Source organism: Drechmeria coniospora, chromosome 02 (genome assembly GCF_001625195.1).
Source record: "Drechmeria coniospora strain ARSEF 6962 chromosome 02, whole genome shotgun sequence".
NCBI classification, from domain to species: Eukaryota; Fungi; Ascomycota; class Sordariomycetes; order Hypocreales; family Ophiocordycipitaceae; genus Drechmeria; species Drechmeria coniospora.
In genome coordinates this window covers 6,932,266-6,946,966 of record NC_054390.1, presented here as the reverse complement: position 1 = coordinate 6,946,966, position 14,701 = coordinate 6,932,266, and the positions used below count along the sequence as shown (strand labels likewise).

Genomic DNA, 14,701 nt, shown 5'->3' with positions numbered 1-14,701 from the left:
CGTCTCACCCCGCCATTGTCATCGCTGATCGCCCATCCTTTTCCCTCTTGCCTTTGCCGGACTGGTCGACGTTTGTGCCGTGGCCATCTGCATCTCTCGGCACGGTCATTCGTCCCGGAGCACGACCGAAGCATTATCTGCGCCCCGAACGCAAGGGGCACGACCGGGGGGGGGGGGGGGGGGGGGGGCATCGGCAGGCAGCCGTACGCGGAGGGCATGTGCTTCTGGAAGCGTCGAAGCTGAAAGGTCGGCGAAGCCTCGAGGAGCTGAAGGATGAACGGTTGGCCCTAACCAGGTTGGCAGGTCGCGCTACCATCTGTCTCGAAGGAAACGGAATCGACGAGCGCCTGCGTGGAAGCCGCATCGGCCCAGCCGGTTGAGGCCTGCCGCGTCCAAGGACCCAAAACGTCACGAGCCCCGGCTCTGTTGCTTGTTCGGATCCACGAGCGTGGCGTGGCGTGGGATTGGAACCGCCGCCGCAAACCGCACCTGGCTACTGGTAGGTAGGCCTAGCATCCGTGCCAGCTCCTGCTCGTATTTGTTTGAAATGGTTGTCGTCGATCCTAGGTAAAAGGGCCCTGTGGGAAGCCAGTCGCGCGGCAGCCATCCTAAGTACTGCGCCAAGGTACTTACTACCTGCCAGTAAGTATTGAGCGATGAGCACTAGCAGGGAGTGAGGAGTACTTACTGGTGTACTGCACATGTAGGGAGTAGCGCGTTGAGCATCGAGTAAGCAATGAGATGTTGGTCGAGGGTCCCATGCAAAACGCTGACAGACGGACAGCGCAAAGGGGAGATGGCTGTGAGGCGGCAAACGCACATGTGGACGTCCATGTGCACCGACCGGTACATGGGTCGACGTAAGTAAGTACTCCGCACTTACTTCAGTACGTAAGTACAGTAAGTACGGAGTAGTATACTGTAGAACTTCGTACAGTACCTAGAACGTACGGAGTACCTAGTACTTACTAGGTATATAGGTACATGTACGGAGTACAGTACGGAGTAATTACACCTGCAGCACTTGTGTGGTTCGGCAGGTCGCTCTCGCTGCATCGTGAAATCGGCAGTGTTTGCTCTGGGCGAGTACTCGCACACGTGCTCGGAACCTGCCCCAGCTACCACCAGCCGATGGACAGCAAGACTGCCAAATCCGTCGTAGCCATGTAAATGGTTAGCTGGCAATAAGGGTTAATTACCGCCACCCGCCCACGCCCCTGTGGCTCCTCCACTAGCTTGCACGCCCACCAGGCACCACACGGAAAGCGTGAGTACAGTAATACTGTAAGTACTTGCTTGCTCCGTACATATCCAGCTCCGTGCCACTGCCTTGCACTATGAACACAGCGCATGCTGCGGGTTGCCACCCGCTCGTTCATGGATGTCTTCCGCTCGGTCTCGACGGAACGGAGTATCTCGATGTCCTGGTATTGCCTTGCGAGCCAGGCCAGCAGCGGCTCATGCGAATCACAATTATGACGCTTGCACGTTTGAAGATGTCGATTGTGCATGTGTGCTCCTACACGAGCAGATCCACCTCTATTCTTCATCAAAATCATACCTTGGCACTGTACGGAGTACGGAGTACTGTGCATGCATACTGCATACTAGTAAGCGCTGCACCGTTTGGACCATAGGTAATCCCTTAATAGTACTATTCCTGTAATTACTGGGTACCTGTAATTGGTTACTGCCCCGATCACAGAGCCGACCCTCTCCCACTGGACAGGCATAAGCACATTCAGAGGACATGCATGTACAGTACTGTACAGTACAACTACTCAAGTACGGGGTACTTAGGTAGGTAGGTAGTTAATTCCTTACGGCTAGTTGTCTTATGCACGGAGGCGTCATTACTTACACAGTACTTACTTGTACAGCGCAACCACACATGCTTACTGGCATGTGTCCTGTTGGCAGACAATCGTACCGCATGCACACCGGAGCGAGTTCAGCTAACGCATTCGAATGTCCGAACTCGATACCCACGTACCTATCTGTACATTACTGTGCATGGCGGGAAGGGCATAACTACTTCCAAGTACGGAGCACAAGTACTTGCAAATACAATTTTCGCATTGGTGCTGTGGCAATGTTTGGTGCTGTGCCTTCGTACCAATAGCAGCAAGACTTTGGTGATGTTCGTTGCTCCGAGACGGCCGCTGTGGTCCTGATACAAGTACTCCGTAGGAATCATTTGCTACCTGTGGATGCATGGGATCCATGGCATCGATAATGGAAGAAAGCAGGATGCAATATGAGGATGCGAGCGCCTAGGACTGTGATGCGAACCAATCAGTCCCAGTCCTGACTGCAGCGAGAAAAATAGATGCAAACGTACGAAGTAAGCACAGATGGTCGCAAGGGAAGCATGCAGGGGAAACACACCAAGTGAAATGCACGGGAGGGGAGAGAGCCTGATGGGAAAATACACGGGGAAATACACAAGGGTTTTTACGTTTGCAAGGTACTAAGTACTCCGTACGGAGGACTCCATTAGTAGGTAATCCCTCAACAGTACTGTTCCTGTACTGGGTACCTGTAATTGGCAAGTACATGTACTTGCACCAAAGTACTGTTACAGACTGTAAGTAGAGGTGGATGTACTGTACTCCATAATACAGCACAAAAGACAATGCATGACTATACTTGAGTCCTCCGTACCCCGAGCTTCAACGTTGCAAGTACTCTTTCTTGCCTTCATATTGGTGACACTATCAATTGGTGCTCTGGTCCTTACACTCCGTACCACATACTGCAATCCGTACATGTACTTATACTCCGTACTGCACACATACTTGTGCATGTGCTTAGTGGCATTAATACGGAGTCATACTGTCATGGTTTCGGGCTGGACAGAGTAGTCATTACTAGTCAGGCCCAAAGTATCGGAGGCCTGACTGCGGAGTATAATGGACTCTTAAAGGTGGTTGATTGACAAAAGGTTGGTTCGTCAATCATACGGTAGGTTCCTTTTTGCCGAGCAAGTAAAAAGGGGCAGCGAGTGCTGGCGCAACGGAGAGTACTGTAAGCAGTGACCACTAATAATTAGTACTTTAGCCCTACTGGGACAACCCCGTTCCAAATCGTTGTACAGAGTATCCGTACAGAGTACTGTACTCCTATGATTATCCGCACTTTGCGCTGTCAAATAATACCGCACTACTCCGTACTAGGTACAGTAATAATAATAGACGGCAGTTACTTAAAGTACTTGCAATAGGGGGATACAAAGGAATACAAATGCACTCCCCGCCAACCGGGGTTCTGATGGCGCTAGTCGTCAGGTACCTTCCTGGTAGTCAGTACCGGCGAATGGTACCTGGCCAACCTGGCGACGGACGCCGGCATTCGACCTAATGATTTTTTGCCCCTCCTCTCCCCTTGAACCAGAGCCCTCGACGCCAATTTCCGAGAGTCATCGTGTCATCGACCTCGCATTCCTCGCCCACCCACCCACCACCACCAGACCGTCCTCCATCCGCTGCCGCCGCCGCCGCCACTCTCCATTGGGCATCACCACCCGCGAAACGATGCTCTCTGCCGCCGCCGTCGCCGCTCGGGCCGGCTCCCGACGAGCTGCGTCCCGGCCAGCGGCCCTCGCCGCGGCTCCGACCCGGCTCCGATGCGGCCCCCGACCTCTCGCCCGAGGCCCATGCCGAAGCCTCCCTCGCGCCCTGTCGACGACCAGCGCGGCCGCCTCCCCTCCGGCGCGGGACCGGACGCGCGAAATCGTCGCGCAGACGGTGAGCAGCATCGGCAGCAAGCGCGAGGGCCAGCAGTACCTCAAGCTCTTCACCTCGGTCTCGTCGCAAAAGTTCGCCGTCATCAAGGTCGGCGGCGCCATCCTGACCGACTACCTCGACGAGCTCTGCAGCAGCCTCCTCTTCCTCTACGAGCTCGGCCTCTACCCGATCATCGTCCACGGTGCCGGCCCCCAGCTGAACCGGCTCCTCGAGGAGGCCGGCGTCGAGCCCCAGTTTGAGGAGGGCATCCGCGTCACCGACGCCAAGACGCTCGGCATCGCCCGTAAGCTCTTCCTCGAGGAGAACCTCAAGCTCGTCGACCGGCTCGACGAGCTCGGCGTCCAGACGCGGTCCCTCAGCGGCGTCTTCATGGCCGACTACCTCGATAAGGACAAGTGGCAGTACGTCGGCAAGATCACAAAGGTCAACAAGGAGGCCATCGAAAAGTCCATCGAGGCCGGCTACATACCCGTCCTGACCTCCATGGCCGAGTCCGACGACGGCCGCCTGCTCAACGTCAACGCCGACGTGGCCGCCGCCGAGCTGTCCCGCGCCGTCGAGCCCCTCAAGGTCGTCTACCTGTCCGAGAAGGGCGGCCTCTTCGACGGCGACGGCGAGAAGATTTCCCACATCAACCTCGACGAGGAGTTCTCCACCCTCATGGCCCAGCCCTGGTGCCGCTACGGCACCCGCCTCAAGATCAAGGAGATCAAGGAGCTGCTCGACACCCTCCCCCGAACCTCGAGCGTCGCCATCATCCACCCCAGCGACCTCCAGAAGGAGCTCTTCACCGACTCCGGCGCCGGCACGCTCATCCGTCGCGGCGACAAGATCCAAAAGGTCACCTCGGTCGCCGGCTTCGGCGACGTCGCGAAGCTCAAGGAGAGCCTCATCCGTGACCGCGAGGGGCTCGACGCCGAGGCCACCGTCGATCGATGGATCGACTTCCTGCGCGAGAATCCCTTTGCCGCCTACTTCGACGAGACCATGCAGTGCGTGGCCATCGTCATGCCGCCCGGCGAAGACCGCCCCGTCGCGACGCTCGCGACGCTCGCCATCACCAAGTCCGGCTGGCTGACCAACGTGGCCGAGAACGTCTTTGCCGCCCTCCGGAAGGACTACCCCAGCCTCGTCTGGACCGTCAACGAGGCCGACGAGAACCTCACCTGGTTCTTCGAAAAGGCCGACGGCAGCCTGAACCACAACGGCAACGTCCTCTTCTACTACGGCACCGACCTCCGCGGTGAGGCCCTCGCGCCCGTCTACGACGAGTTCATCTCCCACGGCCGGGCCATGCTCGGCGACTCCAACCTCGAGGCCCGCCTGCGCCGAGCTGCCCAGGCCTCGAGCGAGTCCCTCCGTCCCCAGTCTCGCGCCTTCTCCACCCTGGGCCGTGGCGGATCGCAACGACGCGGCTACGCCACCAGCACGACCAACCCGAACCCGCCGCTGGGCAAGAAGAATGCCTCAAACACTGTGCCGGCCCGCGTCGGTCTGATCGGCGCCCGCGGCTACACCGGCCAGGCCCTGATCGACCTGCTCAGCGCCCACCCCTACATGGATCTGCGGCACGTCTCCTCGCGAGAGCTCGCCGGCCAGGAGCTCGCCGGCTACGCCAAGCGGAAGATCATCTACGAGAACCTGAGTGCCGAGGACGTTGGCGAGCTCGAGAAGAGGGGCGAGATCGACTGCTGGGTCATGGCCCTCCCCAACGGCGTCTGCAAGCCCTACGTCGACGCCATCGAACTCGCCGGCAACGGTCGCGGCGAGCGGAGCATCATCGTTGATCTCTCGGCGGATTACCGCTTCGACGACGGCTGGACCTACGGGCTGCCGGAGCTGACGAAGCGGTCCGAGATCTACCGGGCCACGCGCATCGCCAACCCCGGATGCTACGCCACCGCCGCCCAGCTCGGCATCGCGCCGATCCTCGAGCACGTCGGCGGCCAGCCGACCATCTTCGGCGTCTCCGGCTACTCCGGCGCCGGCACGAAGCCGTCGCCCAAGAATGACATCAACCAGCTGCGGGACAACCTGATGCCCTATAGCCTGACGGACCACGTGCACGAGCGCGAGATCAGCCGGCAGCTCGACACGTCCGTCGCCTTCACCCCCCACGTCGCCTCGTGGTTCCGCGGCATCCACCACACCATCAACATTCCGCTCAACAAGACGATGACGTCGCGAGACATCCGCCAGATCTACCAGGACCGGTACGCCGGCGAGAAGCTCGTCAAGGTCGTCGGCGAGGCGCCGCTCGTCCGGAACATCATGGATAAGCACGGCGTCGAGATTGGCGCCTTTGCCGTTCACAGCAGCGGAAAGCGCGTCGTCGTGTGCGCGAGCATCGACAACCTCCTCAAGGGCGCCGCGACCCAGTGCCTGCGTACGTTTTACTTCCCTATCGCTGACCGAACCGAAATCCCCCCTCGCTCCCCACCATTTGAGCAAGCTGCGACGTCGAGAGGGGACACATCGCTAACTGTTGCGGCAGAAAACATGAACCTTGCTCTGGGCTACGCCGAGTACGAGGGCATCCCAACCATGTAAGGCGATCCGTGGCACGAGCGGAGTTTCCGGCAAGATTTTTAGTTGAGCTTTTTTCCATACACACATTGCTTTTTTTGTCCACCTGTCAAGAGGATCTTGTCCACCATAATTACTCCGGTGTGGAATGCGGTGCATGTATTGTAGGCTGACTCTTCCCCGCCCGTTCCCCGGCAACGCGGCCCACTATCTCGGCAAGCATGAGCCGGTGGGCTGGCAAGTAACGGGAGGGTGAGCAGGAGAAGCGTGGTAGGTCTGAACAGCAGCCATCAAACACCAACCTCTATAGCAACTGTAGTCCTCCTTTGGCGGCCATGCTTGGTTTCGTTACGTCACAACTGCGTTGGGGTGTGAGATGGCCGCCAAGGGCGGGGCCGGCCGGTTCCGTGCCGTGCGGGAAAGTGGGACTGCCTCGGCTCCAGCATCGACCGGAGTTTTGACCGGGACGAAAAGGAGTGTCTGCAGAAAGGAAATGCGGCAATACGACGTTTTCAAGTTGCGAAGCTTGCTCGCTTGCGTCTTCCGTGCCGTGTCATGGTATTATATAAAAGCCAGGCCGAGCAATTACGCGTACTTTCGAGCTGCCGCGGTGCTCTTCAGCAAGCAACCTCCTGCACCGTATCGTTTCAGGCCAGGATTCTCATCCGTACCGCGAGCTAGCCGTCGCCTCGTCCACGGGTAGCGCAAGCCCAAATCACCATGGTCAAGGAGGCATTCTATCTCGTTGCGTCGCTCGCGACGGGCGCATACGTTGCCTGGACCGCCGTCGAGCTTGTCTCCCTTCGCTACTTCGGCCACGATCAGACGGGTCTCTGGGGAGCATATTCTTCCCCATGGATAGCCGCCATCATGATGCCCGTTTTTCTCGTGCTGCGGTCCAGGCACAGTTATTTTCGCTCCATGCGGGTTCATAAGACGCTGCCCGCGAACGTCTATCCGCACAAAGATCCGATCCTGGGCATGGACTTGCTATGGCTCGGCAAGTCGGCCATCGCAAGCAATTCCATACTCGAGATGTGGGATGACATGTTCTCGGAGGTTGGACAAACCTTTTGGCACAACTCGATCGGCAGATGGCAGCTCATGACGAACGAAGCGGAGAATGTGAAGGCGATTCTCTCGACCCAGTTCGAGGCCTGGCCCATCGGTGGTACACGGCAGATGTCATCGGCGCTGGCGCTGGGTTGGCATGCCATCTTCTCGGCCAACGGACCTGAGTGGGCGAGCGCGCGAGCGCTCATCCGTCCCAGCTTTGTTCGGAATCAGATTGCGGACCTCGAGTGCATCGACAGACACGTCGAGAATTTTCTAGCGAGGCTCCCTCAGGACCGGACAAAGGAGGTTGATTTGCAAGAGTTGCTCTACATGTTCACCATGGACACGTCGACGGATTTCATGTATGTACATCAAGTGGCCGTCCCCATTCCCCCCATTCACTCCTCGTTGCTGACGGCGGCAGGTTTGGTTACTCGACCGACATGCTCGTTGCTCCTACCGAGGAGGCGGTTCAGTTTACAAAGTCATTTGAGTATTCGCTCATGTCGTCGTCCAACCGGGGCCGGCTGGGATGGCTCTTGATGCTTCTGCCGGACAAGAAGCTCGACGAGTCGGTGGCGTATTGCAAATCTTTCATAGGCAAGCACGTGGCGGCGGCACTGCAACGAAACAAGGCGAAAGAGCGACCGTACGTGTTCATGAACGAGATGATCAACTCGGGTGCGCCCAACGAGGTTATCACCGAGCAGCTGCTGGCCATGGTCCTCGGTGGCCGAGACACGAGCGCGAGCACGATGAGCAGCATGTTTTGGCAGCTCGCGCGGCGGCCGGAGGTGGTCCGAAAGATTCGTAGGGAGATCGAAGTGTTAGGAGGTCGTCGGCCGACGTGGGAGGAGCTCAAGGGACTCAAGTACCTGAACAATGTCCTCAAAGAAAGTACGTTGCCTACCGCTTGCCCGCGTTCACGCACCAGCTCCTCTCCCCGTGGGCAGATGGCGAGCGCGCCCAACAGCAGACGGCATGTACTGACGAGTGGTAGCGCTGCGACTATGGGCCCCAGTCCCGGGCAACCTGCGGTGTGCAAGCAAGGATACCGTCCTCCCCAAGGGCGGCGGCAAGGATGGACAAGGGCCGCTCTTCGTACCCAAGGGCACCAGCTGCCGCTTCAGCCTGTACACATTGCAGCGACGGAAGGATGTATTCGGTGAAGATGCTGACGATTTCCGGCCCGAGCGGTGGGATGGACTCCGAACCTCGTGCGTTCAGATCCTCTCCTTTCCTTTGACCCTCCTTCGAGCAAGACTGCTGACGACTTCATGTCTCTGTCTAGGTGGGAGTACCTTCCCTTTAGCGGCGGTCCACGAATTTGCATCGGCCAGCAGTTTGCCTTGACCATGATGCTCTACCTTGTCGCTCGTTTCTTCCAGACCTTTGACGCCCTCGAGGCGGCCGACGACCGGCCCATGGTGCAGCTGACAAGCGCGACAATCAGCCTGTCAAACAAGTGCTGGGTGCGATTGGAAAAGATTGACGGGTGAGTAACCTCCATACAGCTGTCAACATGTCAGTATTTGTATACCAAACAAAATAGCTTCAGAGTTGGAGGAGGCTGCCGAAATGGGGAGTCAGAAGAATAACCTGCGCAGAGTACTGTATTTCTCACAGCAAGATCTGCGCAGTACTCCGTAGGCTGTAGAGAACATTAATCCACTTGCACGTACAACTACATCCTATAATAGTAGTACACGTATATTTGCATTGAAGTATTTACGGAATAAGCACTCCGTACCGTATATGCCACGATTCGTATCTACTGTTCATTTGCGGACGTACGGAGCACTATTATTGCTACACCATTTTACTTTCCGCACTGAGCCCAGCCGTCGACGCAATGCCTCCAGAGTGATCCATGTCCGACCCCTGCTGACAACATACATGGATACCCAGAGCAGTGGCATATGGGGGGGGGGGGGCACGCACTTCGTCGCCCTCGTCCACGTATTGAATATAGCTTGTGTGCTGCAGGACATCATCGCCCAAATCGCATGGTTCGAGTAATTTTTCTGTACAAGTAAGTATACTTACTCAAGATGCCTTGTATTATGTCGCGCCGACGCGTCAACAGGCCTGTAACGGGGTTAAAGTCCGGGTAGTTAGTTACGTAGCGGTGTCCACATCTGCGCCTATTTAAGCAGGCCCAGAGGACACCTTGTGGTTGGCAACAACATCATCATCAAGAACACCAATAGATTGATTCTGACCCATCTCACGATCCTTGATTCGTTGTAGCCCTAGTCAGGGCGGCCCCCTTTTTTTCCCTCTGTTGCATCATATTAGTATAGAAGGCTAAAGGTGTTAAATAATTTAGCAGGGTCCAGTTCCTCCCAACAGCGTCAACTGTGCATGCAAGTCCCCAGGGCACAAGCATTGTTCCACATCAGTCCAGGTACAAAGTACAGACTGCTATTACTTGCTTGTAAAAGTATTTGATAGCAATCCCTGGTATGGCGCATATAATGTCTACAGCACGTACCTATATTACATTGGCAACACTTACAATGCTACTGTTCGGATTTAGTACTTATTACTACTTGTGCAAGTAATGTGCTACCCAGCACCAGCTCCCTCCACGTTGACACATCAAAATTTCAATTTCTTACACTTGACAGCCGTTTTTTCTGCCATGTTTTTCTTGGCATGCGGCTTCCCGTAAGGCTAGCATCAACAATATTGTAAGCCCATCCAGCAACGGCTTCGTTTACTGCATGTGGTATTGATTCCAGAGATCCAAGTTTACCAGCCTACTGCATGTACATGTACGATCCTGCTGGAATACCTATGGATGAGATAGGATTTCTAAAAGGCCTTGGCATTTTGCGATTACCCATCAGCTAGTCTCATGGGTGCCCCATTAGGCGGGTCGTCCGAACAGCTGAGGCAGCCGAGCTGCCATTGTGAAATACTACTTAACTCCCTCTCGCCTTTATCCAATATACTACTTGTACATGAGGGAGCTCATAGTCACTTGCCTCATTTTTCCTGATCATCGAACCCCATCATGAAGTTTACAAGGGCCGTTACCTTTGCTGCTGTCGCCTCCGCTACTCTGCTGGACAGGCGCGATATTACAACTTTGAACGATACCCTTACCAATATTCTGTCGAAAGCAACGGTTCTTACTACGCGTACGAGCAACATTACGGGCGATTTTGAAGCTCTCGTCGCGAGTTCTCATGCGCTCATCCAATCGCTCAGAGACGGCGTCGTTGCTATTAATTCAACATTGCCCAACCCTGTACTGGACGAGGACTGTAGTCTCATCGACTTTCTTCCAGCCTTCCAGAACGTATGGAACTCCCTTAGGGATTCTACGAGAGCCGTCAAGTTGGAGATTGAGAGTACAGGCGCTTGCCGCTTCGTCGGTCATTGTATCAAGGAGATTATGTCTTCCAGCATGACACTCCAACAATTGATTAGAGATCGGCTGCCTAGACACTGCAAATTCCCCACCAAGCAGAAGTTCCATGAGTTAGGCATCAGTTCTCCTGAAGGTCGGGACATCGTACTTTGCATGTGGGATCGATTCAAGAAGGAGATTGACGCATTCCGTTTGGGGTTCGAAAAACCCAGCTGCACAAGATTCGGGACGGCGAGAAACCGGCTATTTATGTGAGGAATTGCCGTAGCATAAATGCCATCTAGTTAATCGGTTATAGTCTCTGAGAACAATATCGGCTTGAAAGCGAAATTCTGTAGTGCAGGATGCCCAACTATGGTGCGCGTCATCGTACGCAGTATATGCCAGACGAAACTACAGACTATTAGCACACTAGATAAAGACAAGTTGGATTGTGTAGTGGTGATGGCTCTTATTCGAGTAAATGTACAATATGAATTAAATACGTCCACACCAACAGTACGGAGCAAGGCATCTTGGAGATACATCCGAGTGTTCTCTCTTCAATGTACGCTGTATTCCACACATCAGCGTACTGCAGACATGCCGTAACCAGCTATCGGAATGTGAGCCATGTATGAACAGATCGACTTTGGCTTGAGTGTTGCATCCAATGCTGCTGCTCTTGTGAATGTATATCAGAGTAAGCCTGTTTACGTTCCTGTGAATGAGCAACGCTAGGGGTATGCGTGGATGCGAGTCATGTGTATTGCCCCGTGCGTGCATTCTAAAATATCCTCGTACTTGCCTACTTACTTACTGTACAGTAAATAAGAGCAATGTCAACGCCTGCTTCGGCAATGAATCCATACGCTACCTGAATAATGTGAGCAAATATTGCCCCAAAAACAGGTATGACTAGGTGTATGTACAGTAAGTGTACAGCATCTTCACGTACTTACAGTACTTACCCTAGCAGTATAATTAAGTACGATAGTGCTGTATTATTTTTTCTAAGCTTGCAATATTACTGTACAAGCACGGAGTACATGCGTGTGCACTTATAATGTACAGTAACAGTAATAATAGGTGAAGGAATTGAAGATTTGCTTGTGCTTAGCAGAGATAGTGCCATGAAGTACGGAGTATTGTACGGAGTAATACTCCGTGAAGAAAGCCACGGAAGTACGGAGTACTGTAAGTAAGTATTTGTACAAAGTACTCCGTACTGAAGTAATAATTAGGAGTATTAATACGTTTTGTCCCTGGAGAGCAGCCGAATACCCCCGGAATTTGAGGAAGTTGCCTGTTTTAGACTAGTCTCATGTTTATCCTAGTATATATATTATCATGGGAATGCATTATACTAGCTCTGGCATAACAGTACCTATTCAGGACTAGCTGGCTACGAGTTACCGTTTGCCAAGAGCATTCCATACTAATTGAACTCGAACCTTGCAATGACTCCATCCAGTCTTCTCACTACAATCCGAGCGCAACTTGCACTCTTTTCCGCTTCAACCGCCCTCCGCTCCCCTTCAACAAGCATCTTGCCCTCGTTTCTGTTTCTGCCCCCTATCATGTCCCTTCCCCTCATGAGCCAAGAGGCTCCCTCGCGAACGGACGAACCCGCACGCCGACGCTGACGATGGAGTCCGTCGACGGGCCGAGGAAGGCCTGCCATAACTGCCGCCGCCAGCGCCTTCGATGCGACCGAGCGCGCCCGCGTTGCCAGAAATGCGTCGCTTCCGGCAAGGAGTGTCTCGGCTACGGGAAGCTGTTCACCTGGACCGGTGCCGTCGCGAGCCGTGGCAAGCTCGCCGGCCGCACCTCGAGTGCGCCCCTGGCAAGCCCGTCCAAGGCCACCGCCCGTCGTGATCCCCGATCTGCATTTGTGTCTTCTCGCCCACAATCAGGTGCGCAGCCAGGCCATGGGAAACTCAAGTACCGCACCCCGGATCCGAACCCGGACCTGAACCCAGACGCCGTCGAGCTCGTCGTCCGGCCACCTTCCAATACCGCCTGGAACGGCTTCAACCGCCTCGGCATTGTTCTAGTCGACCCCCTCTTTCAAGACCTAAATCCATTTTATCGTCATTACTTGTCATACTGTAAGATTAAACCCCCAACCCTCGTCCTCGTCGCTGTCGCCTTGCTGATGTCCCTAGTTACTCAAAGGTTGTGCAAGGACCTTGTATCGTACGACGCGCCGGACCGCAACCCCTTCCGCGGCCTGCTGCCATTGACGAGAGACCACCCTCTGCTTCGACACATCGTCGTCGCCGCATCCGCAGCTCACATGTCCAACCTAGTAAAAGCACCGCTCCAGTATGGCGGGAAGTCCCAACCCCATCTCCTCCTCCCTGCCGGAGCCGAGGAAGCCTCCCAGCGAGCAGCGCAGGATGCGCTTGTTGCCAAACACAAGGCCCTCTCACTCATGCGCCATGCGCTGCAGCAGGTGGACGCCACAGGCGGCGACATCATCCTTGCTGCTGCCCTCTTCTTCATCAATATCGAGTTGATCGAGTCGGGAAAACATGGCTGGAAAGCTCACCTTGAAGGTGCTGGGAAGATCATGTCGCTGCTCCAGCCTGCTGTGGCAGGAAATGAGGCACTGAGAGACTACATTTCGTCCGACTGTTTCATGTGAGTGAAACCTGACTTCGCAGTGCCTGCCGGTAATTCGTCCACATGCTCATTCATTCCTTCAGATATTTCATTCTGGCTTCCGCCTTCATGCCTGCCGCCGCCTTCGACGCCGGCTCGTACTTTCAGTCTTCACGTATATCTCAAATCCTCGAAAAGGCAGCCGCCAACAGCTACCTCTGCTGCCCGCCCGAGATCCTGGCCATTCTTCATGCCGCCTCCCAGCTCTCCAACAAGAACAACGATAACGATTCATCCGATGACATTTCCACCACCGCTCTGTCTCTCATCCAGAAGGCTCAATCGTTTGACATTGGCATCTGGGCCAATGACGTCCGTCAAGTATCCTACTTGCAGCATGTGTCGGTCCAAAGCCGCATCCACACCGGATCTGCACACCGAATAGCTGCCTGCCTCTACATTCTCCAGGCGATTCCCAACTTGAGGGCCATTCCGGGTCACGATGACCTTGCCAAGACGTTGAGCGACGATTTATTTCGACACCTGTCCAGTGTTCCCGAGGAAGATGTCAACTTCAAAGCGACCGCGTGGCCGACATTTATTGCTGGAGCCGAAGCTAGCACGCTCGATAGACGAGCATGGGTCATGGATAGGTTGCAAAAACTCGTCGTTTCCTGCCCTTGGGGGTTCCTCTACACTGCCATGGACACCCTGCAGATCATCTGGCATCTGGATTCCCAATCTGATGGTGCCAGAAGCTGGGTTCAGACGCTCAAGGACCCTAATCTTAACTTTTTGATTGTCTGATGCTGCTCCACTGAAGCTACGACTAGAATATCATTCAAAGGGAATAACCAATCTCACTCCCTAAGCTGGTTCGCGCCACTCGTGGGCATGTATGCTTGGATGTCAAAGGTATGTCAAGCTTTTGCTGGCATCAATCTCTATGGCTATCCGCGAGATGCCTTTTCGCCAATCACTTGAGTCGTGGTAACCTGTCAACTCTAATGGCAGCCCATGCAGGGTGGGTTTACTCAAGCATGGAGGTAGCTTTCGACCTGCAATATGCGACAGAGCTACAGCTAAGCGTCTGTCACAACCGATTACTTTCGGTAATTTTTCATGTTCATGTCGATGCATGCAAAATATATCGCTAAAATATGCGTTCTGGGTATTTGCAATATCGGGTGACAAGGATGTCTATGCGGCTACGTTGGCTGTATTTATTTGCGACCGTCGTAATGAGGTTCCCTGAACGCTACGAAAGGTTGTCTCGCAGGGTATTGGCTGTGGCTATTCTATTATAGCCGCAGGTACTAGAATGGCAAATTGGAAGTGGTCATATAGAACGACTACTAGGTATCACAACGACCCATCTGCCCATAATATCCATCATCGACAGACCGAA

General features: G+C 54.7%; 4 protein-coding genes across 4 annotated transcripts; all 4 read left to right on the top strand.

Moving 5' to 3' along the window:
• Positions 1–3,533: 3,533 nt before the first annotated feature.
• Positions 3,534–6,296, top strand: DCS_05026 (N-acetyl-gamma-glutamyl-phosphate reductase; the record flags this gene model as incomplete). Its single annotated transcript, XM_040802332.1, has 1 exon — positions 3,534–6,296. The coding sequence occupies one exon, from the start codon at positions 3,534–3,536 to the stop codon at positions 6,294–6,296; it is 2,763 nt and encodes a 920-aa protein (XP_040657365.1).
• Positions 6,297–6,992: 696 nt separating this feature from the next.
• DCS_05025 (uncharacterized protein) lies at positions 6,993–8,926 on the top strand (the record flags this gene model as incomplete). The annotated part of the gene is made up of 5 exons (XM_040802331.1): positions 6,993–7,690; positions 7,753–8,225; positions 8,350–8,545; positions 8,620–8,823; positions 8,881–8,926. The coding sequence occupies 5 exons, from the start codon at positions 6,993–6,995 to the stop codon at positions 8,924–8,926; spliced, it is 1,617 nt and encodes a 538-aa protein (XP_040657364.1).
• Positions 8,927–10,347: 1,421 nt separating this feature from the next.
• DCS_05024 (uncharacterized protein) lies at positions 10,348–10,962 on the top strand (the record flags this gene model as incomplete). Its single annotated transcript, XM_040802330.1, has 1 exon — positions 10,348–10,962. One exon carries the CDS (start codon positions 10,348–10,350, stop codon positions 10,960–10,962), a length of 615 nt encoding a protein of 204 aa, XP_040657363.1.
• A 1,372-nt stretch (positions 10,963–12,334) lies between these two features.
• On the top strand, positions 12,335–14,100 carry DCS_05023 (acriflavine sensitivity control protein acr-2; the record flags this gene model as incomplete). Its single annotated transcript, XM_040802329.1, has 3 exons — positions 12,335–12,797; positions 12,855–13,332; positions 13,398–14,100. The coding sequence occupies 3 exons, from the start codon at positions 12,335–12,337 to the stop codon at positions 14,098–14,100; spliced, it is 1,644 nt and encodes a 547-aa protein (XP_040657362.1).
• Positions 14,101–14,701: the final 601 nt, after the last annotated feature.